Below are 21701 nucleotides of genomic sequence, written 5' to 3'. Positions count from 1 at the left end.
TACAGACACGCAGTCCATCATGTCTTTCTACAGATACTAGGTGTTATTAAAAGAACTGCCTATCCCTCATTTAGGGTTTTACTTTACAGAACAAATAAAAAGCATGACTTCTTAAAAGGCATAGTATTTTATCTGATTCTTTTCCAACTGGATCCTAACAGCTTTCATTGAGGCTGAATTAAGAGTCTTTTAAAATGTGTAAAGACTATTGCTGACCTATTTAAAACAAAGATAAACAACAACAACAAAAACCCTCTCCATGACAAATTCATTCCACTCTCTTATTTTTACTACAGTCATAAAGCCTAAAATCATAACCAAGTATAAATTTTGACTATTCTCATGAGAGCCATTGAAATGAAAGCATTTGCTTGCTGAGCTTCATCGACTGAAAAACATCTTGACTGGGTGCATTTAAAAAGGCTGCTTATCTGAACTGTTTCAAGAGATTAGTTTGCATATTTAATATGTTAACATTTCACAAGTAAGAAGATTTCCAAGTGACTTATTACAGGACATATAACTCAGCAGAGCCTTCAGTCATTTAAGTTGGTACTCAGGCAGTAAATGCCAGCTACACCATTGCACACCACCTCAGAGCCCATGCATGGCAGTAAGCCAGTTTTGCAGATCCTGTTCCAAAATCCAGGTTAGATTCTGTCTTTCAGCAGGCTATTTCTCAGTGGTTTATATTTTCACTGTCACTAGCAAGTCAGTAAGACTGCATATCTTTTGAGCTCTGATTAATTTTGCCTCAACACTACCGAAATGCCAAGTATAAACTTTAACTCAGGTTCAGAAATGTTAATCAGTTTTGAAATATCTATAGATTGCATATATATCAAGGCCCATAAATACTCAGAGATGTCTGTCAGGTTCCACATGGCATTAACAGTCTTGTTTCTTTCTAGCTGAAGGCCCACCAAGTCAGGTGTTCATCAGCACTGATAATGAAATACGTCATCTTGAAACAAAACAGACTTGTATTAAAGTCTTCTAAGTTATCAAATATGAAAATATAGCTCTTCTAGGATTTACATTTACTCGCATTCTCAAATAATCCTTTGATTATTTACTCTTTAAGAGCTGCCACTGGCCACATTGGTTAAACATTTCTGTAAATATTGATGTCTAAGGTAATCCTGTGTATCAGATCTGCATACTTAGATTATCAACATATGATTTTTGTGGTTTAAACCTCTACCATTACACAAGGTATACAATTTATAGGAATCTCCAGCCTTTGGGATATAAACTAATCATTAATTTTGTGAAAGAGGAAAAAACTTCCCCCAGAGCAGTTTTATTGCTTAACAGTCTGCTATATTAGGTCTGCTACTTATACTGGAGTATTTTATGCTGGAAACACCGATTAAGGATCCCAAACTTCATGGCCTCATACTAAAACAAAGAATAATCTGTATTCTTACATTCAGCTTAGTAGGAAAAAAAGCTCACAGAAACTATTAGTTATGCCTTCATCCATAAACGAATGTACTCAGCCAACCTGGAAAAAACAAGCAAGATTTCAGTCCACAGCCAGAGGCCCATGCACTGAACCTGTGCTCTGGAAAGATGTTTTCCATCCCCAGAAGAAAGGGTGAGGCCCCCTTTTCCAGCCAGATCCAAGCCAAGGCCGATTTCAGCAGCACTGTGCCCGTTTTCACTGGCTGCGTAGCCAGCTCGCTGTTCCGAAGTGGCACCTGGAGCACACAGCTCTTGGAGCAGCCATTGCACTCGAGACGTGGGGGATGCTTGGAGACACTGCTAGCAAGACACCCTTGCTTTCTCAGCACAACTAAGCCTCCTCCTTCCCAGTAAACTCAAGCCACTGCCTGAGATGTAAACTACAGTCAGCCTATACACCAAAGAGATGTCACGTATGTGTACGCTGAGTAGTCCCATCCCACAGGAAACCTCCAAGGAAGAAGGGGTCCTTGAGGAAAAGCCTCAGCAGGTCTTCTCCCACCAGGAGCTACAGAGCACAAAGGTCTCTCCTTCAAAGGAGGTGGGGAGCTGCCCATAACCTCCAGCTTTCCTGAGGTGTTTCAGGAAAACCTGAGGTGTTTAAGGAGGCTCAAGACTATGTGCATTTGGAGGTATTTTGTCTATGAAGGGACTATGGAGACCTTAGGGCAGAGGAAAGCAAGATGCTCCATTGGTTAAACTGAAAGGACTTGAACTAATACCTTCTAAAGGGCATAAGGAAAAGTTTCATCAGTCAGAAGTCTCATTCTGAAAGTGATTTATGGTCTCCCAAACTTGGCTGCTCTCGGCTTGCAGTGAGGCACAGGTCTGTCAGTCTGAGTTACCTCTGAATGCGGAGCTCAATTTTAAGCTTCACTTTGAATTAATTTTTAATTAGATACTTTTAAACATTTTAGTGAGAAACCGTAACACATTATTTTTGGATGTGCAGTTTGGCAGACTGAAAAAGGACTGGCATTTCAGAAGGGCTGGAATTCTGCAAATAAAGGCCTTTTAGAGCACACCACAAAACCACTTATACTTACACAAAACCACTTATACTTACACAGATCTGCCCAGCACCTGCCTTAGACACAGACTTGAGAAAATGCTGCTCTGCACTGCAAAGGAGGTAGCAGTGATGTGAACAAGAGACACCAGGTCCATGCTGGGGTGCGCACATTCCCTCACCCCACCTACCAGGGACTGAGTATCAGATACTAAAAGAAAAACAACCACATTTGCTCTCTGCATTCCTGCACTCATACACAAACACACACACTTCCCTAACAAACCAGCTTCCTGACCTGCTTTTGAAAAAACCCTCACATAGACTTGCTAAGCAGCCCAGGTTGCAGAAGGCTTGTCTCACAACCTTGGGTTGTCAATCCAGCAGCAGTCCACTAGCTCTGCTTTTAAAATAAAGCTGTGATTAGCCTGAAGAAAATAAAGTTTGCCTCTTACAGCAAGCTGTTTAACTGCACTTTTGACAGTCTTCAGCGATACCACCAGACAAGGATGGGAAGCAGCTCCTTTTTGTTATTATCACACATAAAAAACACTTGCAAGCTCACCTGGCTTCCCATATATCACTTTTCTACACAGATCTGCCATGGTGTCTGAATCGTCTTCCCCCACCTGCTCTGCCAAATTATTATGGTACAAGCACTTCGCAAAAAAAGCACAATTGCTTGAAATTACACTAGAGTCAAATATTGATAAAAAGGTGTCACAGAGGGAATGAAAACTAACTGCTGTGAAATTTAATGAAACACACTGTGTGCCAAGGGCACAGGCAGGCAAATTGAATTTAAAAAGGTGCCAAGCAGGGAAGCTTGTAATCAGACTAGCCACTATGTTAGATGAGATAAGCAGAATGACCCTTCTCTATCACGAGATCAAAACAGACTGCAATTCTTATGCATGAGATGAAAAGTTACAATATTTATCCTCCCAGCTTCCTGTGTTCTTAGCACCGGATCTCCAGCTTAGTGGCCTGAAACGGAATTTGCCATCTCCAGCATAAGGCCTGTCCCAGCCCTTGCAGGTCACCAAACTCTTTCCTGACACAATTTTTGTTGCAAATTGTTATGGAAAAGAGGAAGAAGCTAGTAGTGAATGGCTCAGCATAAGCTATCTTCAGCCATTGTGTCCCCTTCCACAGCCTGGGGAATGAACTGGACTCAATGGAGGAGAGTAGGAAATAGAAGATAATGCTAATGTAGGGGAAGAAGCAAGCAACGGACTCTGTTCAACAGATAGCTCAGTGCTCACAAGGAGAATGGTTTCCAAAGCATCGTTCCACTGTAGCCTGTTAAGAAATCATTTTACTCCTCAATTATTATAACAGTGTGTCATGGTTTCAGCCCAGCCAGCAACAAAACACCACACAGCCACTCACTCCCCTCCCTCCCCGGCCATGGTGAGACGAGGAGAAAATATAAAGGCAGGCTCGTGGGTCGAGACAAGGACCGGGAGGGATCGCTCCCCACTTACGGTCACAGGCAGAAGACAGGCTCAACTTGGGGAAGAAACAAAGTCAATCTAACTTACTACCAATCCAATCACAACAAGGATATTAGGAAGTAAAACCCAACCTGAGAACACCTTCCCCCCAGCCCTCCCGCCTCCACTCCCGGTTCTCTCCACCTCCTCCCCCCGGCGGCGCAGGGGAACAGGGATGGGGGTTGGGGTCGGTCCGCCATACCTGGTCTCTGCCGCTCCTTCCTCCTCAGGGGGAGGAGGACTCCTCCGCACTCGGCCCCTGCTCCGCCATGGGGTCCCTCCCGCAGGAGACAGCCCTTCACCAACTTCCCTGGCGTGGGTCCCTCCCGCAGGCTGCAGCTCCTCACAGACTTCCCTGGAATGGGTCCTTCCCACGGGCTGCAGCTCCTCACAAACTTCCCTGGCGCGGGTCCTTCCCACGGGCCAATCTTCAGTCACAGACTGCCACAGCACAGGCTTTCCCACACAGTCACAGCCATCTTGGGGGGCCTCTGCTCCCCTCCATGGGCTGGGGGGGCGCAGCCTGCCATCTCACCACGGGCTGCAGGGACATCCCCTCCTCCAGCACACCTCCTCCCCTCCTTCCTCACCGGCCTTACTGTCTGCAGAGGGGTTCCTCTCACATTCCAAGCCCCTACTGGCTGCAGGCTTCCCCTCTTAAATCTGTTCTCCCACAGGTGTTACCACTGTCACTGATGGGCTCGGCCTGGGCCAGCTGCGGGTCCGACTTGGAGCCAGGGAAGCTTCTAGCAGCTTCTCACAGGAGCCACCCCTGCAGACCCCTCCCCTGCTACCAAAAAACCCACCACACAAACCAAAACAGAGTGTTATTTTTCAATAGTGTTAAGAAAAGCCTGATCTCGCAAACAGAACTGTGCTTGCATTTATTTATGGGAGTAATCCCTCAAACTCTGGCTGAGGACAAGGGACAAAAAAGCTGTGCAACCCATCTTTGTTGGAAATAGCTTCAGCTACATTCATTATTTCAGTGGCTTGGGGAGTTATCCGTAGTTTGGGGGACAGATGGGAAGGGCACATGGGTATTTGCCTTGGCCCTGGGCCACACAGAAGGGCTCAGGGTCTGTGTCTTTGCCTCACTGATGGGTTTCATCACCACAACCTGCTCAAACTTGCAGCCTGGCCTGAATGCCCAGATTCTGCTCTTGCTCGTCTGCCAGTGATCCTGGAACACTTTCCAGAGAGAAAGTTTCTAGTTAGAGAGATTTGCAGTATCGAACAAAGCTCTCCAAAGCCAGCCATTGGGTTTCTTGTAAAAGGTCTTCTCAAAAAATGTCCTGACTTTTATAACAATCTCTTGATTTTGCAGAATGAGCCTGTAATGGTTTGGGGGTTTGTCTTGGCTGTAAAGAGCTTTAGCCCAGTATTTAGTGCCATTCATCATGTTTTTACTGCTGTGCCAGCAGAAGGACTTGAAAACTAACAGAATTCCTTGAAATCTGAAACATGCTACAGCACAGAAAGTCTTAAGTTTTGTATTTTCCTGCATGTAACCCCTACAGCATCTGAAAGACCCTCTGCGACCCAGCAGTAGCAGCAGATACATATGTCTGCAGGTATGGCAAATGGAGCTTTACCAGGGGCTGGAGCTCCTCCAGCCCCCTCTTGTCCCCCTCCGCCTGCCTCCTTCCCCCAAAGCACCCTGCTCCCCTTGCCCGGCTTTGCTTACTGTAACCTGGGCCTCTGACTGCTCCCACCGTTCTGAGGATGCAGTTGAAGTAAAAGAGCTTTTTGAGAGATGCAGGTTATCTAAAGAGGAAGCTCTGCCCATGAAAGTAATACATCTGTCATTTGTTACCAAGCCAACATTTAGAGGTCTCCTTTCACTTACTCCTCTACAAAGCGCAAAAGAAATTCATCAGCATCAGTTCTTAACATATTAAAAATGCAGTAAATTGAAAGCACCCTTAAGTTCCTGGTCTGCCTTTCTCTCAGATAGGACTTCTTTGGAGCAGCAACTGTCTCTGTCTCTTCCCCCAGCACAATGGATTTCTAGAATTTCCTACATTACAACAAACACCACCATAACAGGAGCAACACTGCACAGCTGAGGGTGTTTGTACAAATTTGCCAGGCAGATGTACTAATCTCCAAACAACATTTAAAGCTCCTAGTCATGCAGCAGCACCTGGGCTGAGTCAGAGCAAAGTTTGAAATGAAGTACAAAGAAATTTCCTCTCACACATACACTCACAAAGGTCCCTCAACATCACACTACCCAAGTTTCTATAGATTCCCAAACCTAAGCACTTTTTGGCATGTCCTGGTAACCCTTCCCAGTAACTGGCATTCAGCTATATTGTGCCTGATGTGAATTGCTTGTGATGCTCTGAATATCAAGTTCATGCTGATTTAAAAGAAAAAAAAATAAATCAAAAAAATACAACATGAATAGGCTTTCAGCTAGCTGCAGACTCAGACAAAAGCCCGAACTTGTGAAGAAGTCAGGCAGCGCGCTCCTCAGAAGTCGTAAGGCTATTTCTTACACTGCACTATGTTAGCGGGTTTCATATCCTTTCACAGGGTGCTGTATTTCAGAAGCAGTTTTTGTTATTCCAGGTTGATCATTCATGGTTTTATCTCAAATCTTTTCTCCTCAATGCAAGGGACAAACTCCATATCCCTTTGCATTTATTAGAAAACGATTCTTCTCAAACCAACAGTACCACTTTATATTACAAAGGCATCTTTATTGGGAGACAATGCAAGACAACTGAACCATCAGATTGCAAAGGAAAGGGTCAAATCTTTACATTACTACAGAAATTATATGGTGTTTATCAGAACTCTGCATTTGCTGCTTCATTCTCTCTGGAGCCTTTTGGATCATGCTACAAGATAAAAATAACAATGATTTCTAATAGGTAACTGCTTAGGCTTTCTTTCATTAACATTTTCTTTATATTCCTACAAACTACTGCCAAGCTTACTTAAAAGTCTGTTAGCCCTGTGAGGAATTGTACCTGCAAATCAATTCAAAATGGTCAGTCCTCATGAAAAACTGAGGTTTACCAGGCTTATGCAGGAAAATGTAGACTCAGCTCATGGTACAGCAACCCTCTCAAGAAAGAGTTTTGTTCTAAGGCGTTAGTCCTGCTGCAATTAATATTCCATATGTGGGGAATTAGGTAGGATCTGGCATCCCGTGAAGGTCTCTGCACTCCTACACAGCAGCAACCTCCTCCAAATCCCACTAGCCGCAATGAGAAGCAACGGCGCTGAGCTCCAGATCCTGCCCTCCCCTAGGTCCCATGGAGGAATATTGCTGTTGATTTCAGCAGGTTGGACTCTAAGGAAAAGGCAGTCTGGAGGGAAAAAAAGTCTGCCTCTGTTCTCAGATGTACCTGTGACATCAGGGGACTGACAGTGGAACAAACAATGTGAATGAGATCTAATCAAGCCTAGTGAATCAGCCTTACCACCAGCATTGTCAGGGTGCTTTGACCATGCCCAATTTTTCATGCCTGAGAAGATACAGGACAGCTACTAGAAGGGATCTGTCAAATGCAATATTGCCCCTCTGACCTGTGATGTCTTGTGGTGGCAAAACCATCCCAAGACCAAGGAGAGGATGTCCTTCTTGGTCCTGTGTGACTTAAGGCTATCTCCACACGGTCTGAATGCCACTTAGGACCTTGCACTTAGGCAATATAAAAAGCTTAACATCACTGAAGTCAACAAAGGTATTCCACAGAGCCAAAGGAAATTCTTGAGCAGGGAGCCAGCCAACACGATGGGCACTGCAAGGCATACAGCTCTGGCTGGAGTTTTGGTTGTACAAATACATCCTATGTTTCTTAATTACATCGTGCTCCTTCCTAACTCCTCACTGTGTGGAAATGATACATTGGTTGCCCTCAAGTTCTACACCCAAATTCATTGAAATTATGGAGATTGAAAACTGTCTTGTTGTACTTTACAAAGCTAAAGTTAAAGACCTTAGAAGGTAAAAACGTGTATTGGAGAAGTAAAAGGATGTGAGCAAGGAAAGGAAAATGCAGGTTGAATATTGTGAAAGTTCTGAGTGGAATACCTAGTAAGCTGAGTTTCCTGAGAGAAACAAGAAAAAAAACCACATAGACATTTAACACCAGACTGGAGAAAATCCTGGAAAATACAGCATTGGGAACAATCCTGCCCTGTCTGTAGGGCATATGACCTCATACGCACTGGAAAATATTGAAACATTTTGATGCCTAAATGAAGTTCCCAGCAATATTTGAGTATTTCATAGAGCTCAGGAAGCAAAACAAGCCAGATCTTTCAATGCAGAAACAAAATTGCTAACTCCAACGCAGATTCTGCTCTAATCAACACAAATGCAGAGGATCTGAAGTGAAGTAACTCTGAATTTACTTTGACTCTACACCAGCAAAATAGGTTATTTGCTCCCCTGCCTCACGTTTTCTGAAGTTTCATTAGGTTATGCAAGCAAAGCCTTTTGAAATGAAAAGTGTCACAGAAGTGCTGAGCGTCATTGTTCCTTTCTAATAAAAGAGGGGGAAAAAAAGCAAGATGCCTGAACTTCATTCTACAGATAAATAAAACAGCACTCCGGGACTTCTTTAGATCAAAAATTCTGTTCTTAATGCAAAATTCTGCTTAAACCCAACACAGCGGCAGCAATATTCAAAACATCACTTTTATATTCAACATCAATAGGAAAACAAAGAGAAGTAAGGAGATTCTTCCCAATATTTTAGCAGCATCTTTTATTTTTTCTAAAACATCAGCATTTCCATTTTAAATGTGCTTCCGAAGCACTTAAAATCTAACTTGCAGAATTCGCTCCAGGCTGAAACTCTGCATGTTTCCCCCCCCACCCCTGTATTTAGCCAAAATTTACATTAGGAGTAAATATAATTGAAAAAGAAAACAAAACCAAAACCCCCAAATGAATGTATGTTTCAAAGCACAATTCAATATAAACAAGCTAATTCACTGGGGTAGCTCTTCAAGAATAAACTCAGCCTCGGAACCACGCCCATTTTAGGCTAATGTCACGATCAAATAATCTTACTTCTAGGATAGAAATACTGATGTCATTTGTACTAAGTGTCACTGACTTCAGAGGACACACAAAAATTCGCAGCCCATAAGGACCCTGCTGCTTCTTTAGTAAGATTTTGAAACACCAAAGAGTCAAGGTATCTGAAGTGGCTGGGGACAGAAAGAAAAAAACACAGACAGACAGCTAAGTATGAAGGCTACTCTCTGCATCATTTCTCTTCTTCAAGTTGCATCTCCACTATTCCAACAGCATTACACCTCCCGGCTTGCTCTGCACCACTCGTGACCTTGCTGGCAGGGATGGCCTCCTCAGAGCTACCAGTTCTGCACTTTATGACCAGTAATGTTTATTACTGATGCTTCCTTGCTAACCTGCTTCATTAAAATGGTTGGTGTTAGCTTAAATAGCGAATCTTTGCTAACTCAGGTCTCCTTCAGCGGGACTCCTTAGGGAACAATTGCACAAAAAGCTGTGCTGTTAGATCTGTCAGGGCAACAGCCTTTAGCAAGGCTGCAGTAGGAACTTCTGTGAGCAAGGTGAAGGCAACCATGGGAAAAAGGATCCTCTCTTAAGAATATACAGAATCTACATCTGCACCTTTTCTTTACCTATTTCAGATATGTATGTGCTAACTTTGATTCCCCTCCAGTCAGATTTGGTGGCCCACGCATAGAGGAAAGATTCAAGCAATACAGGCTACATCTGATTAAGAGAGTAGGAATCTAAGTAATGTCATTTATAAACTGAGAGTGACAGAGGACATATATTGCATCAGTTTGGCTTCAGTCCTGAATTTGTCTTATATTTTAACTCCCGTCTGAATACAGCAGAGAGAGAGCTGGCTAATCTTCAATAAAACATATGCTACAAAATCTGTTAAGATAACATCCCTGTCTAAATTTCCTTGTTCTCAATGTCTTCCCAAACAATAACACTTCCCTGCCTTACTCATCTGGACTCCAAACCTAAATCCAAGAATTTGACTCTGTGCTGTACCACAGCATGTGAAGGTATCTTGTGGTGCTGGGAAGCAGATACTGAACATAGGCAGTAGCAATCACTGGATGCAGTTTAGCAAGTCGAAGTCAAGCTGAGAAGGGATGAAGCTGCAAAACTACACACTGCACTTAATCTTTTGGTGGATGCCTATAGAAAACTGGAGAAATAACTGTTGTGAAACATAGCAGCTATGAAGCAGCTTCTATACAGGTTGTTCTGGTAAAGAAACCACAACACAGCACAGCTTAAATGGATTAAAAGCAACCTAACTGTTGGCTCTAAAAAAAAAAAAAAAAAAAAAAAAAAAAAAATCCTCAAGAAAATGTAATTTTGCAATCATATATTCTTGGTGCTACATATTTAATATTTGCATTAATGATCTGGAAGAAAAGCAGTCGGGGTAATTCACCACTGGAGCAACTTAGGAAGATCCTGCTTTTCTCAAAGTTAATTAAATTCAGACCAGAAGCTTTTTTCTCCAAGATATCCTCTTTTTCAAACTGAAATTATATGAAGGCTGTCCTATGACCTGTGCTACAGCAGACCTCAGACTAAATAGTCACAGTGTTCTCTGCTGACCTTATTGTTGCTGAATCTATGAGCCTATGACATGACATGCAATCACTCACTCGCAACATTTAACAGTGCCGTGTTCCTTGTTTGCTCTTCTTCTGTTACCTTCTGGTGAAGCATCTGTTCCTTTCATATGCCCCTCTTGCAGTGTCTTTCTATGTGCATGTATACACTGGATTACTACCCAGCCTGCAGCTTGTCGTTGTCTAGGATGAGGATAGCCCTGTCACATGCCTATATGAGCACAGCAAAGTCACTGAAGCTTTGCATCTGACAAGAGGCAAGAGAGGAAGCTGCGGCAAACCAGCCCTGCGCAGCTAACTTGCAGGTGAAGAAGGGGACTTGGTGTTTGAGAGCAGCAGATGCCCCTCCCTAGCCTCTCCCCAGAAGTTAGCCTTTTGAAAAATATTTTTAGGCTAAAGAGGATGAAAGAATGAAAAGGCCATTTTTGCATGTTTTTATGCCTGGGGTTTTTTCAGGTACAAATATCAGGAGGAGTTGGGAAGAATATGTATAGGTGGGGGAAATGGTTGAGATAGATAGGCTTGGGAGAACTGCAGAAGAGTCTGGGGTAACCGTTTCCTTCCTGGAAGTCTCTTGACCATCTCAGATCCTCCCTGTCTGCAGCAAGGCTCTTCTCAGTTACAATTTCTCCCTATAGGCAGAAAATGATCCTGACCATAGTCTTCCAGGCAGAAAGCAGAGAGTCTCACTTCAGCTGTCAGATAAAATAATGGCTACTGGTCACTGCCTGCAGTTCTTTTCCTCTGGCTTCACACAAACCTTCCCTGGGGGCTTCTAGTCCCTGTAGTCAACTGGAACTACCCTCACCAAAGCCCCTAATGACTTTTTCTTAACCAGTCTCAGAACTGAGATGGCCTTCATTGTCCTTGACCCACAGGTTGTCTTTGACTGCCAGCCATGTTTCTTGAAACATGACTTAGGTTCAGTGACTCTCTCTCTCCCAAGAGTCTCCTCTTACTTTTTTAACTGTTTCTCCAAGCATTTCTTCCGAGGGAGAGCTGCTTCTCTACATGGTCCCACAGTGCTATGACCTAGTGCTCTTCCCTTCTTTGCCCTCTACATTTTAGACCTTGATCGTCTCACCTGCAAAGTCAGATTCACTCATTAATATGCTAACAACTTGCAGATGTCCTTTCGATCTGTCTCTTTAAAATCTCCAGCCCAAAATCTCAAAGGCTTTCTCTAAGATTTCATCACAGACAACACAGAGCCATCACCCCACACAACTTTCTCCTCATCTTGATGGAGCACTACCTTATTCTTGTGTCCTCTGCACCCAGAAAACACTTGTCCTGAGCACCCTATGGGTGATGGAAACTACTGTGGCCGCTATTGTCATAGGACACTTGGAGAAGGATTCTGCAGCAATTTCATGTGGTGCTGAGAGCTTTTTTCAGAAGGCGACATTTTTTTTTCTGAGACAAAATCAGAAGTTGTTAGGATCTGTGTCTCCTTTTTCTCAAATAAGCAAATGCTCCTTTCATCACCCCCTTCTTCAAGAGCTCTCCAGATTTTCTAACCAGCAGTTCAAGGACCATCATTTCAGGAGTTGCAGCACTCCCATGAGACACAAGGGAAACAAGATAGAGAAATGAGGGGAAGAAAAGAAGGTGCTGCTGAAAACTTTACTCATTTACTGAAGGGAGTAGCAAAACTTGTGCTTTACTTGAGTACCATCAATGAGGGATCAGTACTAAAGATGACGGTACAAATGGCGTGGATACCCCGTAATCATGGAGAGGGCTCACTTCTCACATGCCACTCAGAATCAGAGCCAAAGCATCAGGTTCAGAGGTGTCTAAGTTGGCAGGTTGTTTCATGCTCTGTTCCCTTGGATTTATCCCCTCTGAGCTTGGCTTAGCTGTCCTACGCAGCCAAAGGGAGTTCTGAGCTAGTGCAGTTTTCATCTATAATTCCTGCGCACTGACCATTTTAATGAAATGCTTCACCTTGCCAGCATAACACTCTTTAAATTGACCATCCTTGTAATACTTGGGTCTTTTGATCCACTGCCTCTCATAAAATTGGCTAACCTTTAAGTTCATTATGTTCTTAAAATTATTGCTATGTTCTTAAAATCATTGCTCTGCATTCAGAGAGTGAAACTATTCACCAAATTAGTATGTCATATCTGAGCTACTTACCTGCAAATTTCTAGTCTCCCCGTTAAAGTGGAATTGACTTGCCACAGCGCAGCAAAAAGATCAATAATTACAGACTCCAATTTGCCAGAGATTTGTTAAACTTCGCTTCCTGCTGTCATGCCCTCAGTAGTTACAGTCAAAGATACATCCTTGCAATCTGTTCTAGCTACCTTATATATGCCTCAGTTTTCCAAACATTCAAAGGGAACCAGCTGGAAACACTGCACTTCCTGTTATCAGTGAAGATGGTATCCATCTACATAACTGTGCCCTCAAGAGGTTACAGACAGCATAACTTTCACCTCAGTTGTCAGTTCTTCGAAGCAATCCAACAGAAACGTCCCTGAAGCATGTTCTGAGACACCGAAGCAGCAGTTTGCCAATGGTGCACTGCAGACCAGACAGCCACTGCAGAAATGGCTAGCCTTGGGCTGTTGGCTACTTCTTGTCACCCACCACCAAATTTCCTTACAATAAGCTAAAAATAGCATTGTTTTTCATGTAAGCAATTGCTGTAATGGCTACAGAGCTGCCACGTGATCATGCATGAGAAAGGAAGCAGTTACTGCAACTGCAAATGGGATGAAAAGTCTATGATGCGATCTTCCTTCTAGGAACAGAAACTTGGCATATATTATCCCAGAGTCATCTTAAAATACATGTATGCTCTGTAGCCAGAATCATCTGAAATAGCAAATATAGACCAAGTATGTAAGATCAACCAATATCTAATGAGCCCTTCTGACTCTGCATGGATCTGCAGTTTCTTACAGGTTCTGCCACTCAATTTTTATGAGAAGAGCAGATTTATGGTATAAGCACTCATGAATAATTCACTCCCATGAGTTGCCACATACAACTTGGGGAAATCCCAGCTGTAAAACCTTGGCACCGTTTAGCTAGTGCAAGCTGCAGTACTTTTATACAGGTGTTATTCCACTGACCTACTTGGAGTTACTCCTCCTTCGTGCTGCTAGAAGAGGAGGACCGGGCTGTTTGCTTACAACCTCCGGTAAACAAACCTCTCTGCCACCTCTTCACAGCAGTAAAAATGCTTCCAGTGTTAGACTAAGTTAGTTTTAGCAACCTTAGTGGTTTGGCTCACCACAGCTTCAGGGGCTTGTACATCTCACCCACTCCTGGACCTCCCATAATACTCCGTTGTCAGTTGGCTTAGTTCCTCATCAAGTCCATGTTTTTAAATCATGTTGAGAAAATTACTTCGATCCTAGACTAATGGAACACCACTAAAGCCATAAACTAGCTACACTGAGCATGTCTTTATGCTGGTTTCTCACTTAAGGAGAAGTATGGTTTATTCCAACATTCGCCCTCCACCACTGGAGCAGGAGTCACAGCAGGGTGTTGGGGCAGGTGACTCACAAAAAGAAAGTGAAACCGCCTAGCCATCTCCTTGCCCTAACATGGAAGATGAATTAATAGCATCACTCAGTGAGCTGCTTACTTTCCCAGGCTTTTTTTTCATATAAAGATAGGAGGGGGTTCTTCTCCCCAGTCAAAAAAAAATTGTCAGGGTTTAATTTGGTTAGATCTCCAAGCGGAGGCCAATTAAAATGACAGTCACTGTAGTGCCACTGAGCCATATTCAAAGCACACATCGTGGTATATAACTAAACCTACAACTGTGGTACAGGGAACGAAGAGCCGACATTACCGGTTAGTAAATAAAGTGAACAGTTCATGGCTATCTTGACATAAAACAACCTAATAATTATAGTGCCTAAGTTAGACGTCTGAATAAATGTAGTCATGTCATTTAAACAATGAAGCTATACTGATTTATAGCAGCTAAGGATCTGATTAAACATGTAAGGATCTGATCTTTGCCCTAATATGTCCCTTCATTTCATCCAAATTATTGGCTATCACCACCTGGCCTCTCCCTTGTGTCCTCCCAGTTGGGTTTTCAGCAGGTTAAGAAATGACGGATTCTCACTTTGTTCATTTCTTACACACTTCCAGCAGTGTGCAGTGAAATGAGAGACAACCATAAAAGCCAGTAGAGGGGAAAATTAGACATGCTGTGTAACTAATTTCTGAACTGTAAGCAAAGTTGTTGGCAATTTTCGTTGCATATCACAAGTTTACATTTCTCTGAATTGTCCCCTACCGAGGACAAGCACTACCTGCTCAGGCCCTTCCAGGCGGGATGGGATGCTCGCTGCCTGGGACAAGCAGCTGGGACCAGCTCCAGGGGAGGCCGTGGTGTGGTCTGAAGGGACTTCTCACCTCCTTGCACCGGAGCCACCATCCCGCCTCGGAGAAAGGCACATTCCTTCAGCCCACACCAGTGCCATGGGGAGTGGGGTCCCTCCCGCATCCCCCACCCACCTGCCTGCCACCAGAGCTGCTGCCTTTGCTGGGGTGCCTGTAAGCAGACACGGGCACAGCTGGCCCTGCTCCGTGGGCAGGCAGGGGAGCACGGCTGCAAGAAAGGGGCCAAAGGCAAATTAAAACCAGCTGAGCCGAGCCAGCAGTAGGAAAGAGGGGGGTGGTCAAAGCACAAGCCTGTGACAGCTCTAAGTGAAAGTAGCCAGACCAAGCGGGCTTGCGGAGTGTCACAAAACCAAAAATACCCTCCACCCCCCGGCCGCCCATCTGGAATTGTATAACGGAGCAGTCTTCACGAAGCTGAAGCTCGCAGCAGAGTTAATTCTCCAGCAGCTGCTGCACTTTTGAATTGTCAGCCAGATTAAACACAAGAATGCCTGTGGGTCACAAAGCTGAGGGAAGGGCGATGTGATGGGGTCGGCTTGCTCTAAAGTGCAGAAACTACTCAAAAAGAGCTGGTGGCAGGGCTCCCCACTGCCAGGAGGGAGCTACACTGGCATCGCCTGGATGGAGGCTTGGCATAGGGCCCTTTCCTTGCCTCGGTTGTCTGCCCTGAGCTAGACGGTAGCCGAGTTTTTGTCTTGTGCTTCCTTAGGCTGCAGACTTGGGATGTATCCAGACTGCCCTTGCGGGGCAAGTCTCTGTCTGGAGAGGGGAGAGGTGGGGGTCCCACTGCAGCCTGCTCCACTGGGCCATGAGCCGGGGCACCTGACTGGGACCGGACGCTGCAGGACACCCGAAACACTGGTGCCTGCGCTGGCCTGGCACCGAAAGCTTGGGGAAACACATCCCCTTACTGGGGCGGGCGTGCAGCAGGCGAAAGACAGTGCCACTGAGCCGTGTGTCACCAATGATGAGAGAGTGACGATTTACTGGGAAAACTGCCCTATAAAAAACACGCTTAAGGATCCTGTTTCTTGTCTCATACCCTTCAAATACTCCACAATTATAAATCCTCCATACAATTACAAGCTAAAAAAAGGAGTGGTGGTAATTCTCCCACGTGCTGTCTGGCCCATGGACTCAACAAACCTGCGGCACCATCAGCGGGCAGTGTGGGTCAGACAGCCCAGCGGGGCTCCTCCTGGGAGATGGTGGGCCACCTCCACCAGGGATAAACAATCCCCACTTCAAACCTGGGCCACAGACTTGTTGCCAGATCCATGCAGCTGCAGAGAGCAGAGGTGGAGGGAGCTGTGCCAGTGATGTGGGTAGGAGGGAGAAGGAAGAGAGGTTGTTCCCACATAACACGGCCTCTCCTCTGCAAAACCACAATGCTCCACAGGGCTCTGCAGCCCCAACGCTTCCCCAGGTACCTCCATCCCAGCTGAGCTCTGCTGGGAACTTCAGCCCACAAAACTGCTGCAAAGACGCTGGCCCGCAGAAGTCGACTTGCTGTGCAACTCCCAAAGGCTGCACGACAACTGGGATGGGACTTAAGCACAAGAGAGGGACCACAGGCGCCTGTGTCTCTGGGCTACTTTCAGGCATCCAGACAACCAGCTCAACCATCAAGGGAGCCAAGCGGTCTCCCGTGCTAGCAGAAAGTTTGACTCATCCCCTCCTCATCCCAACACACCAGGGGAGTCTCCGCACATGTAAATCGACAGCCTGAATGCCCCCATCCCGTCCCAGCATGAGCACTTACCCCCCAGGAACTGGATGCCTCCTGCCACCCTGCCCACGGTCCTGGAGATGAGCTCAGACACACAGCAGCCCATGAGCGCCGTCAGGGCCACCAAGAGGAGCAGCCCACAGCCCAGGCCCGTCACCACCGTGCAGATCCTCCACTCGGCGCTTGGGATGGCCTGGAAGGAGGCATAGCGGCCACACTGCTCCACCATCACCGTCGTCTGGCGGCTCTCATCCCGGACTGGGTAGGAACACCTCCGGAAAGTGCCGAAGGAAACCGACTTCTCCAGCTGAGACCCCAAGAGCCAGTAGGGCATGAAGAAGCCCACACAGGAGGCAGCGGCACAGAGGAAGGAGAGGAAGGCCCAGACAACACCGGCACAGGTGAGGCTGGAGGCCATCTTTATATCTGCTCCAGGACGCCTCGCGATGGGGAGACGGAAAAGCAGCTGTGTATTTTAGAGAAGGTTTATGGATAATCCAGAGTCTCTCAGCCTTGACAAATCCTCGCGCTGGGAGAAGCTCGGATCCTGACAGCCAGGGGGATGTTTCCTCCCATCATGAAGTCAAAGATCCCTAATAAAGTAGCAACACACAAAAAAAAGGAGAAAGATACAAGTTCAGTAATACTGACATTAGAAAAAAATGTTTATCTGCCAGAGTGCTTTTCCTTCCTACAGGACTTTTCATTAAGACATCTCACTTTTCTGTCCCATCCTTGCAAGCAGCCGCCAGAATTGCTGTCAGCAATACCAGCTGCCAGGGATGGTGGGACGGCGGCAGTGGGAGGCAGCCAGCCGGCACAGGCTGCTGTGCGCATCCAGGAACGCTCTGCAGCCACCTTCAGGGGCTCCCCGTGTACTTGCCTACTCACTTTTCTCCACCGTACATCTTGATGTCTCCTGTACCAATGGAGAAAAAAGGCAAGCTCTTGTTTATCCTTAGCTAGTCGGCCCTTCGTCCTGCGACACCCGGGGAATGTACTCCACATTATACCCATTGGCCCCGCAGCTTCAGTGCAAAACCACTCGCGGTGCCCAAGACTTTTCAAGATCGGACCCTTGTGGCAGAGGTAAGCTTCATTAACAGCCCCCAAGAGAAGTGTTACGAGGTGGCATGTTTTCCAGCACTCCCTTAAGTTGTTGGCGTCCCTGCACAAAAGGAGCCTTTTATCACTTGACACCCAGAAGTGCCAGGAGCCCCAACTCCAGGTGGGCTGTTGTTGATGAAGACGTTCCCACATCTTTTGGATTCACTCCCACACAACCTCAAGCAGCACGATTAAAACAGGGGTCTCTCTCAGTATTCCTGCTCGCTCTCAGCCCAGCTCCTTCTCTTATTTGCCTCTTCCCAGCTCAAACCCAGGAGCCTTAACCCCTCTGCATCCTTCTCAGACAACTCCCAGCCTCTAAGCTCAGTACCAGTGTGACCAAGTACGTTTGACTGTCATAGAAACCCACACGCTGCTTCCCAGAGGCTGGGGGTGTATTTCTTGTTAAATCCGCACTGGATCATTACTCCAGCTGCATTTGTAAATTCATGATCATTTCTCACAGTTGCTGCCAAATTAATTCCGATAGCTATTTACAGGGGCTTTTCTTTCTAAGCATGATTAGACGCCAATCAGTGAATCCAATTCGTGTAGAGGCAATAAAATTAAAACTACTTCAGCACAAGGAGGGAATGTAGAGAGAGAGTCTGTAAGTGAAATTAAGCATGTGCACCACACAGAAGTTTTGTTTACTTTTAAAACACTAAGAAGTCTCTTCTATAATGCTGAAAAAGGCCTATGCCGCTACTTAAGGAGTATACACCTATCTACTTGTAGCCTATCCGCTGAAATGCCTTTCAACCTGCAAAACACCAAAGCCCCGGGGAGAAAAACTTGGGAGAGGGGCACAGTGTGCCTCCATCCCTCCAGATGCATCTTCTGGAGAAGGATCTGCCTGGGTCTTGGCCTGGCACCAAACGTCTGAGGCAAAGTGGGTCACGGCACTTGGGGGAAAATCATTCCCCGAATCGGGAGAGGAGGTACAGCTGGAAATAGGGGACAACATGGAGGCTTCCAGGGGTACGACCCCGCAAACCCGCCGGCTCGGGCCGGGCAGCAGCTTTGCCTCCCCGGCAAAGCCGGGGTGCTCTCCGGGGAAGCAGACTCGCCCCTCCGGCCCCGAAACGCCGCTCCCCCGCTCCGGGGGTAGGAGGGGGCGGTGGAGAGATCCGGCTCCCCCCGAGGTAAGGCGGCGGCCGGGAACCAAAACTGGCCGGGGTGGTGCGAAGGGAAGGCTGCGGGGAGAGAGGGCGCCCGCGGGGCCGGTGGGGTGCGAGGGGGAGCGGGGAGAGGCGGGCGGGGGTGCAGGGGGTCCGGGAGGGGCAGGGGCTGGCAGGAGAGGGGGGCCGGGAGGGGCAGGCTCGGAGGGGAATGGGATCCGGGAGGGAAAGGGGGGGATGCGGGCGGGGAAGGAATGGAAAGGCAGAGGCGCCGGGAGGGCAGGGGATCCGGGGGGGGGCGGAGGCAGGAGGACGGAGAGCCGGGAAGCCAGGGGGGCCGGGAAGGGAGAGCGGTCCGGGGTGGCAGGGAGATCCGGGAAGGACGGGGGCCCGGGAGGGGTAGGATGCTGGAAGGCACGGGGATGGGAGGGCTGGGGATCCGGGAGGGGAAGGGAGTCCGGAGGTTCCAGTGGAACGGGCAAGGGATGCGGCCGGGCAGGGTGTCGGAGCGGGGAAGGGAATCCGGGAGGGGAAGAGGGTCCGGGGGTGCAGGGGATGTGGCCGTGCAGGGTGGGTAGGGGTCGGGGAGGGGAAGGAGGTTCTGCGGGCTGGGGGATCCGGAGTAGTGCAGGGGATGCAGCGTACAGGGAGTGCGGAAGGGCGGGGGTCCGGGAGAGGAAGGGGGTCGGGGGGGGGGGGGAACAGGGGATGCAGCCGCGCGGGGAGTGCGGGAGGGCCGGGGCCAGGGAGGAGCAGGAGGGACGAGGGCTCCGGGGGATGCCGGGATGGGCCCGGGCAAGGTGCCGGGGAGGCGAAGGGCTACTTACTGTCACGCCGGGCGCGGGGGCTGTCCGCCGCGGCTGCCGGGAGCACATGGGCGTGGGGCCGGCGGGTGGCGGCCGCCCCAAGCGACTCTCCCCGCGGTCCCGGCGCGGCGGCGACGCGGGCGCTCCGAGGCGGGCGGGACCGGGACCCTCCCCAGCCCGGCCCGTCCTTCCCTCCCTTCCTCCGCACGTTCCTCTCTCCCCTCCCCGTTTGATTCCTCGGGAGGCAATGCACTCCGCCGCCTCTCCTCCCCCTTCCCCCGCCGCCGCCTCCCCGGGCGGGACCCGCCGCGGACGGCGCAGTTGCGGGGCCGCGGAGAGGGCCGGGGGCGAGGGGCCGGGCGGCGGCGGAGGGGGGGGGGCGGGGGAGCGGCGGACGGGGGCAGAGGGGCGCGTCCCCGGGCCCGCCGGGGGCGGGGCGGGGGTCCCGGCTCCGAGGGGTCGGAGCGGAGGGTGGGTGCCGGCTCCCCGAGCTCGCCCGGGACCGGGGCGGTGGGTCCCGGCTCCCGGGGGCCGGGGCGGTGGGTCTCGATTCCCGGGGGCCGGAGCGGTGGGGCCCGGGGGCCGGGGCGGTGGGTCTCGGCTCCCGGGGCCCGGGGCGGTGGGTCCCGAGGGCCGGGGCGGTGGGTCCCGGCTCCTCGAGCCCTCCCGGGGGGCGCTGCGGCGCCGCCGGGCTCGGCTCGGCTCCGCTCCGCCCGCCCGCCGCGGCTCGGCGGCTGCCTGCGGCGTGCGTGGGGCGGTGGAGCCGGGGACGGAGGGGAGGCAAGGGCAGGAGAGGGGGGAAAAGCCGGCGGGGAAGGAGAGTTAGAAGGAAAGGGGGATGGAGTGAGCCCTTACATGGGAAAATACGGGCTAATCTCCTGATGGTGTGCCTGCGATAAGTGTGCCTGTGTGTGTGTGTCTGTGTCTGTGTCTGCACGCGGGCTGCTGATCCAGCATTTTGATCGCACCAGTTCGGGAGCTGGTCTACAGCGAGAGTCAATGTGACCAGAGTACCAAGCAGCTCACCCCGGCTGGGTTAGGTCAAGCGGAGAGACGGGAGCTCCAGTCCTTTCCCAGAGTGTCTTCAGCGGGAAAGTTTTGGGGAGGGGTTGCCTTCTGGGGGGGAGGAGGGATGGTGCACACACAGCCGCTGGGAGACGAGAAATTTCCTATTCTGCTTTTTCCTCTCCGCCCTGCAGCTTGAATAAATTCCTTCAGACAGAAGACAATTTTATGCCAGGTTTAAATTATGTCAGCACCAGACATGCAAAATCTCTTTGGTAATGTTTCTTTTACAGTCCTGGAACATGGCATGAGATTTAAGTACTGATCATTAATATTATTAAAGCTAAATGGAAGTGAGGTTGATTGCACTCGGTCTGTGTTTACACCACTTAATAGCAACAACAGTCATGTTCAGAATTAAATTACAAAGCCACCTTATTGGATTTTTAAATAAGACTTTCCATTTTTTTCCCCATAATGCAAAGTTTTAAAATCAGAACACTACTGAAAATGCCTGTTTTCTCAAGGGATAAAAAATGGATTGGAAAGTATCTAGCAAGATCGAGTTTTCCATCCTAACATTTCAAGTGCATTCTTTAAGGAAAAGTGCTTCAAGTCGAAGAAGTAGGTTAAATATAGGCTGAGTGCTAGAATGTATGCAATAATGTGCTTCACAAGGTGGACAATGGACGCACACCCCCAAACCAGCCGTGCCCCCCTGACTACCTCGAGGCTACATCCACCTAGTATACATCTATACTAGCAAGTAATGTGGATCAATCTGATTCGATCAGTTGGTGCTCAGGACCTGAATGATGTTCACACTTTTCCATCGGTTTTTCTGCAGATTCACTCCAGCCTGGGCCTATGGACTGAGGGTCCCATGAGCACTCGGAAGGCAGCAGATGCACTCCTGGTGCCCGTCTTCTGCTTTAGTCCCATCTGCACCTGCTT

General features: G+C 48.2%; 1 protein-coding gene across 1 annotated transcript in view; it reads right to left on the bottom strand.

Annotated features, from left to right (window-relative positions):
- The window catches only part of LHFPL6 (LHFPL tetraspan subfamily member 6), a 145069-nt gene extending 124935 nt beyond the window's left edge, over nt 1-20134 (bottom strand). The window contains exons 1-2 of the mRNA XM_049815981.1: nt 19764-20134; nt 16742-17301 (exon numbers count right to left, since the gene is read on the bottom strand). Of these exons, the coding sequence (XP_049671938.1) occupies nt 16742-17126 (385 nt within the window). The 5' untranslated portion in view covers nt 17127-17301; nt 19764-20134. The remainder of the gene's footprint in view (nt 1-16741; nt 17302-19763) is intronic.
- Nucleotides 20135-21701: the final 1567 nt, after the last annotated feature.

The sequence above is a fragment of the Accipiter gentilis genome, chromosome 13 (genome assembly GCF_929443795.1).
Source record: "Accipiter gentilis chromosome 13, bAccGen1.1, whole genome shotgun sequence".
NCBI lineage: Eukaryota > Metazoa > Chordata > Aves > Accipitriformes > Accipitridae > Astur > Astur gentilis.
Note: the sequence above shows the minus strand (reverse complement) of the source record. Positions and strands in the feature narration are given on the sequence as shown.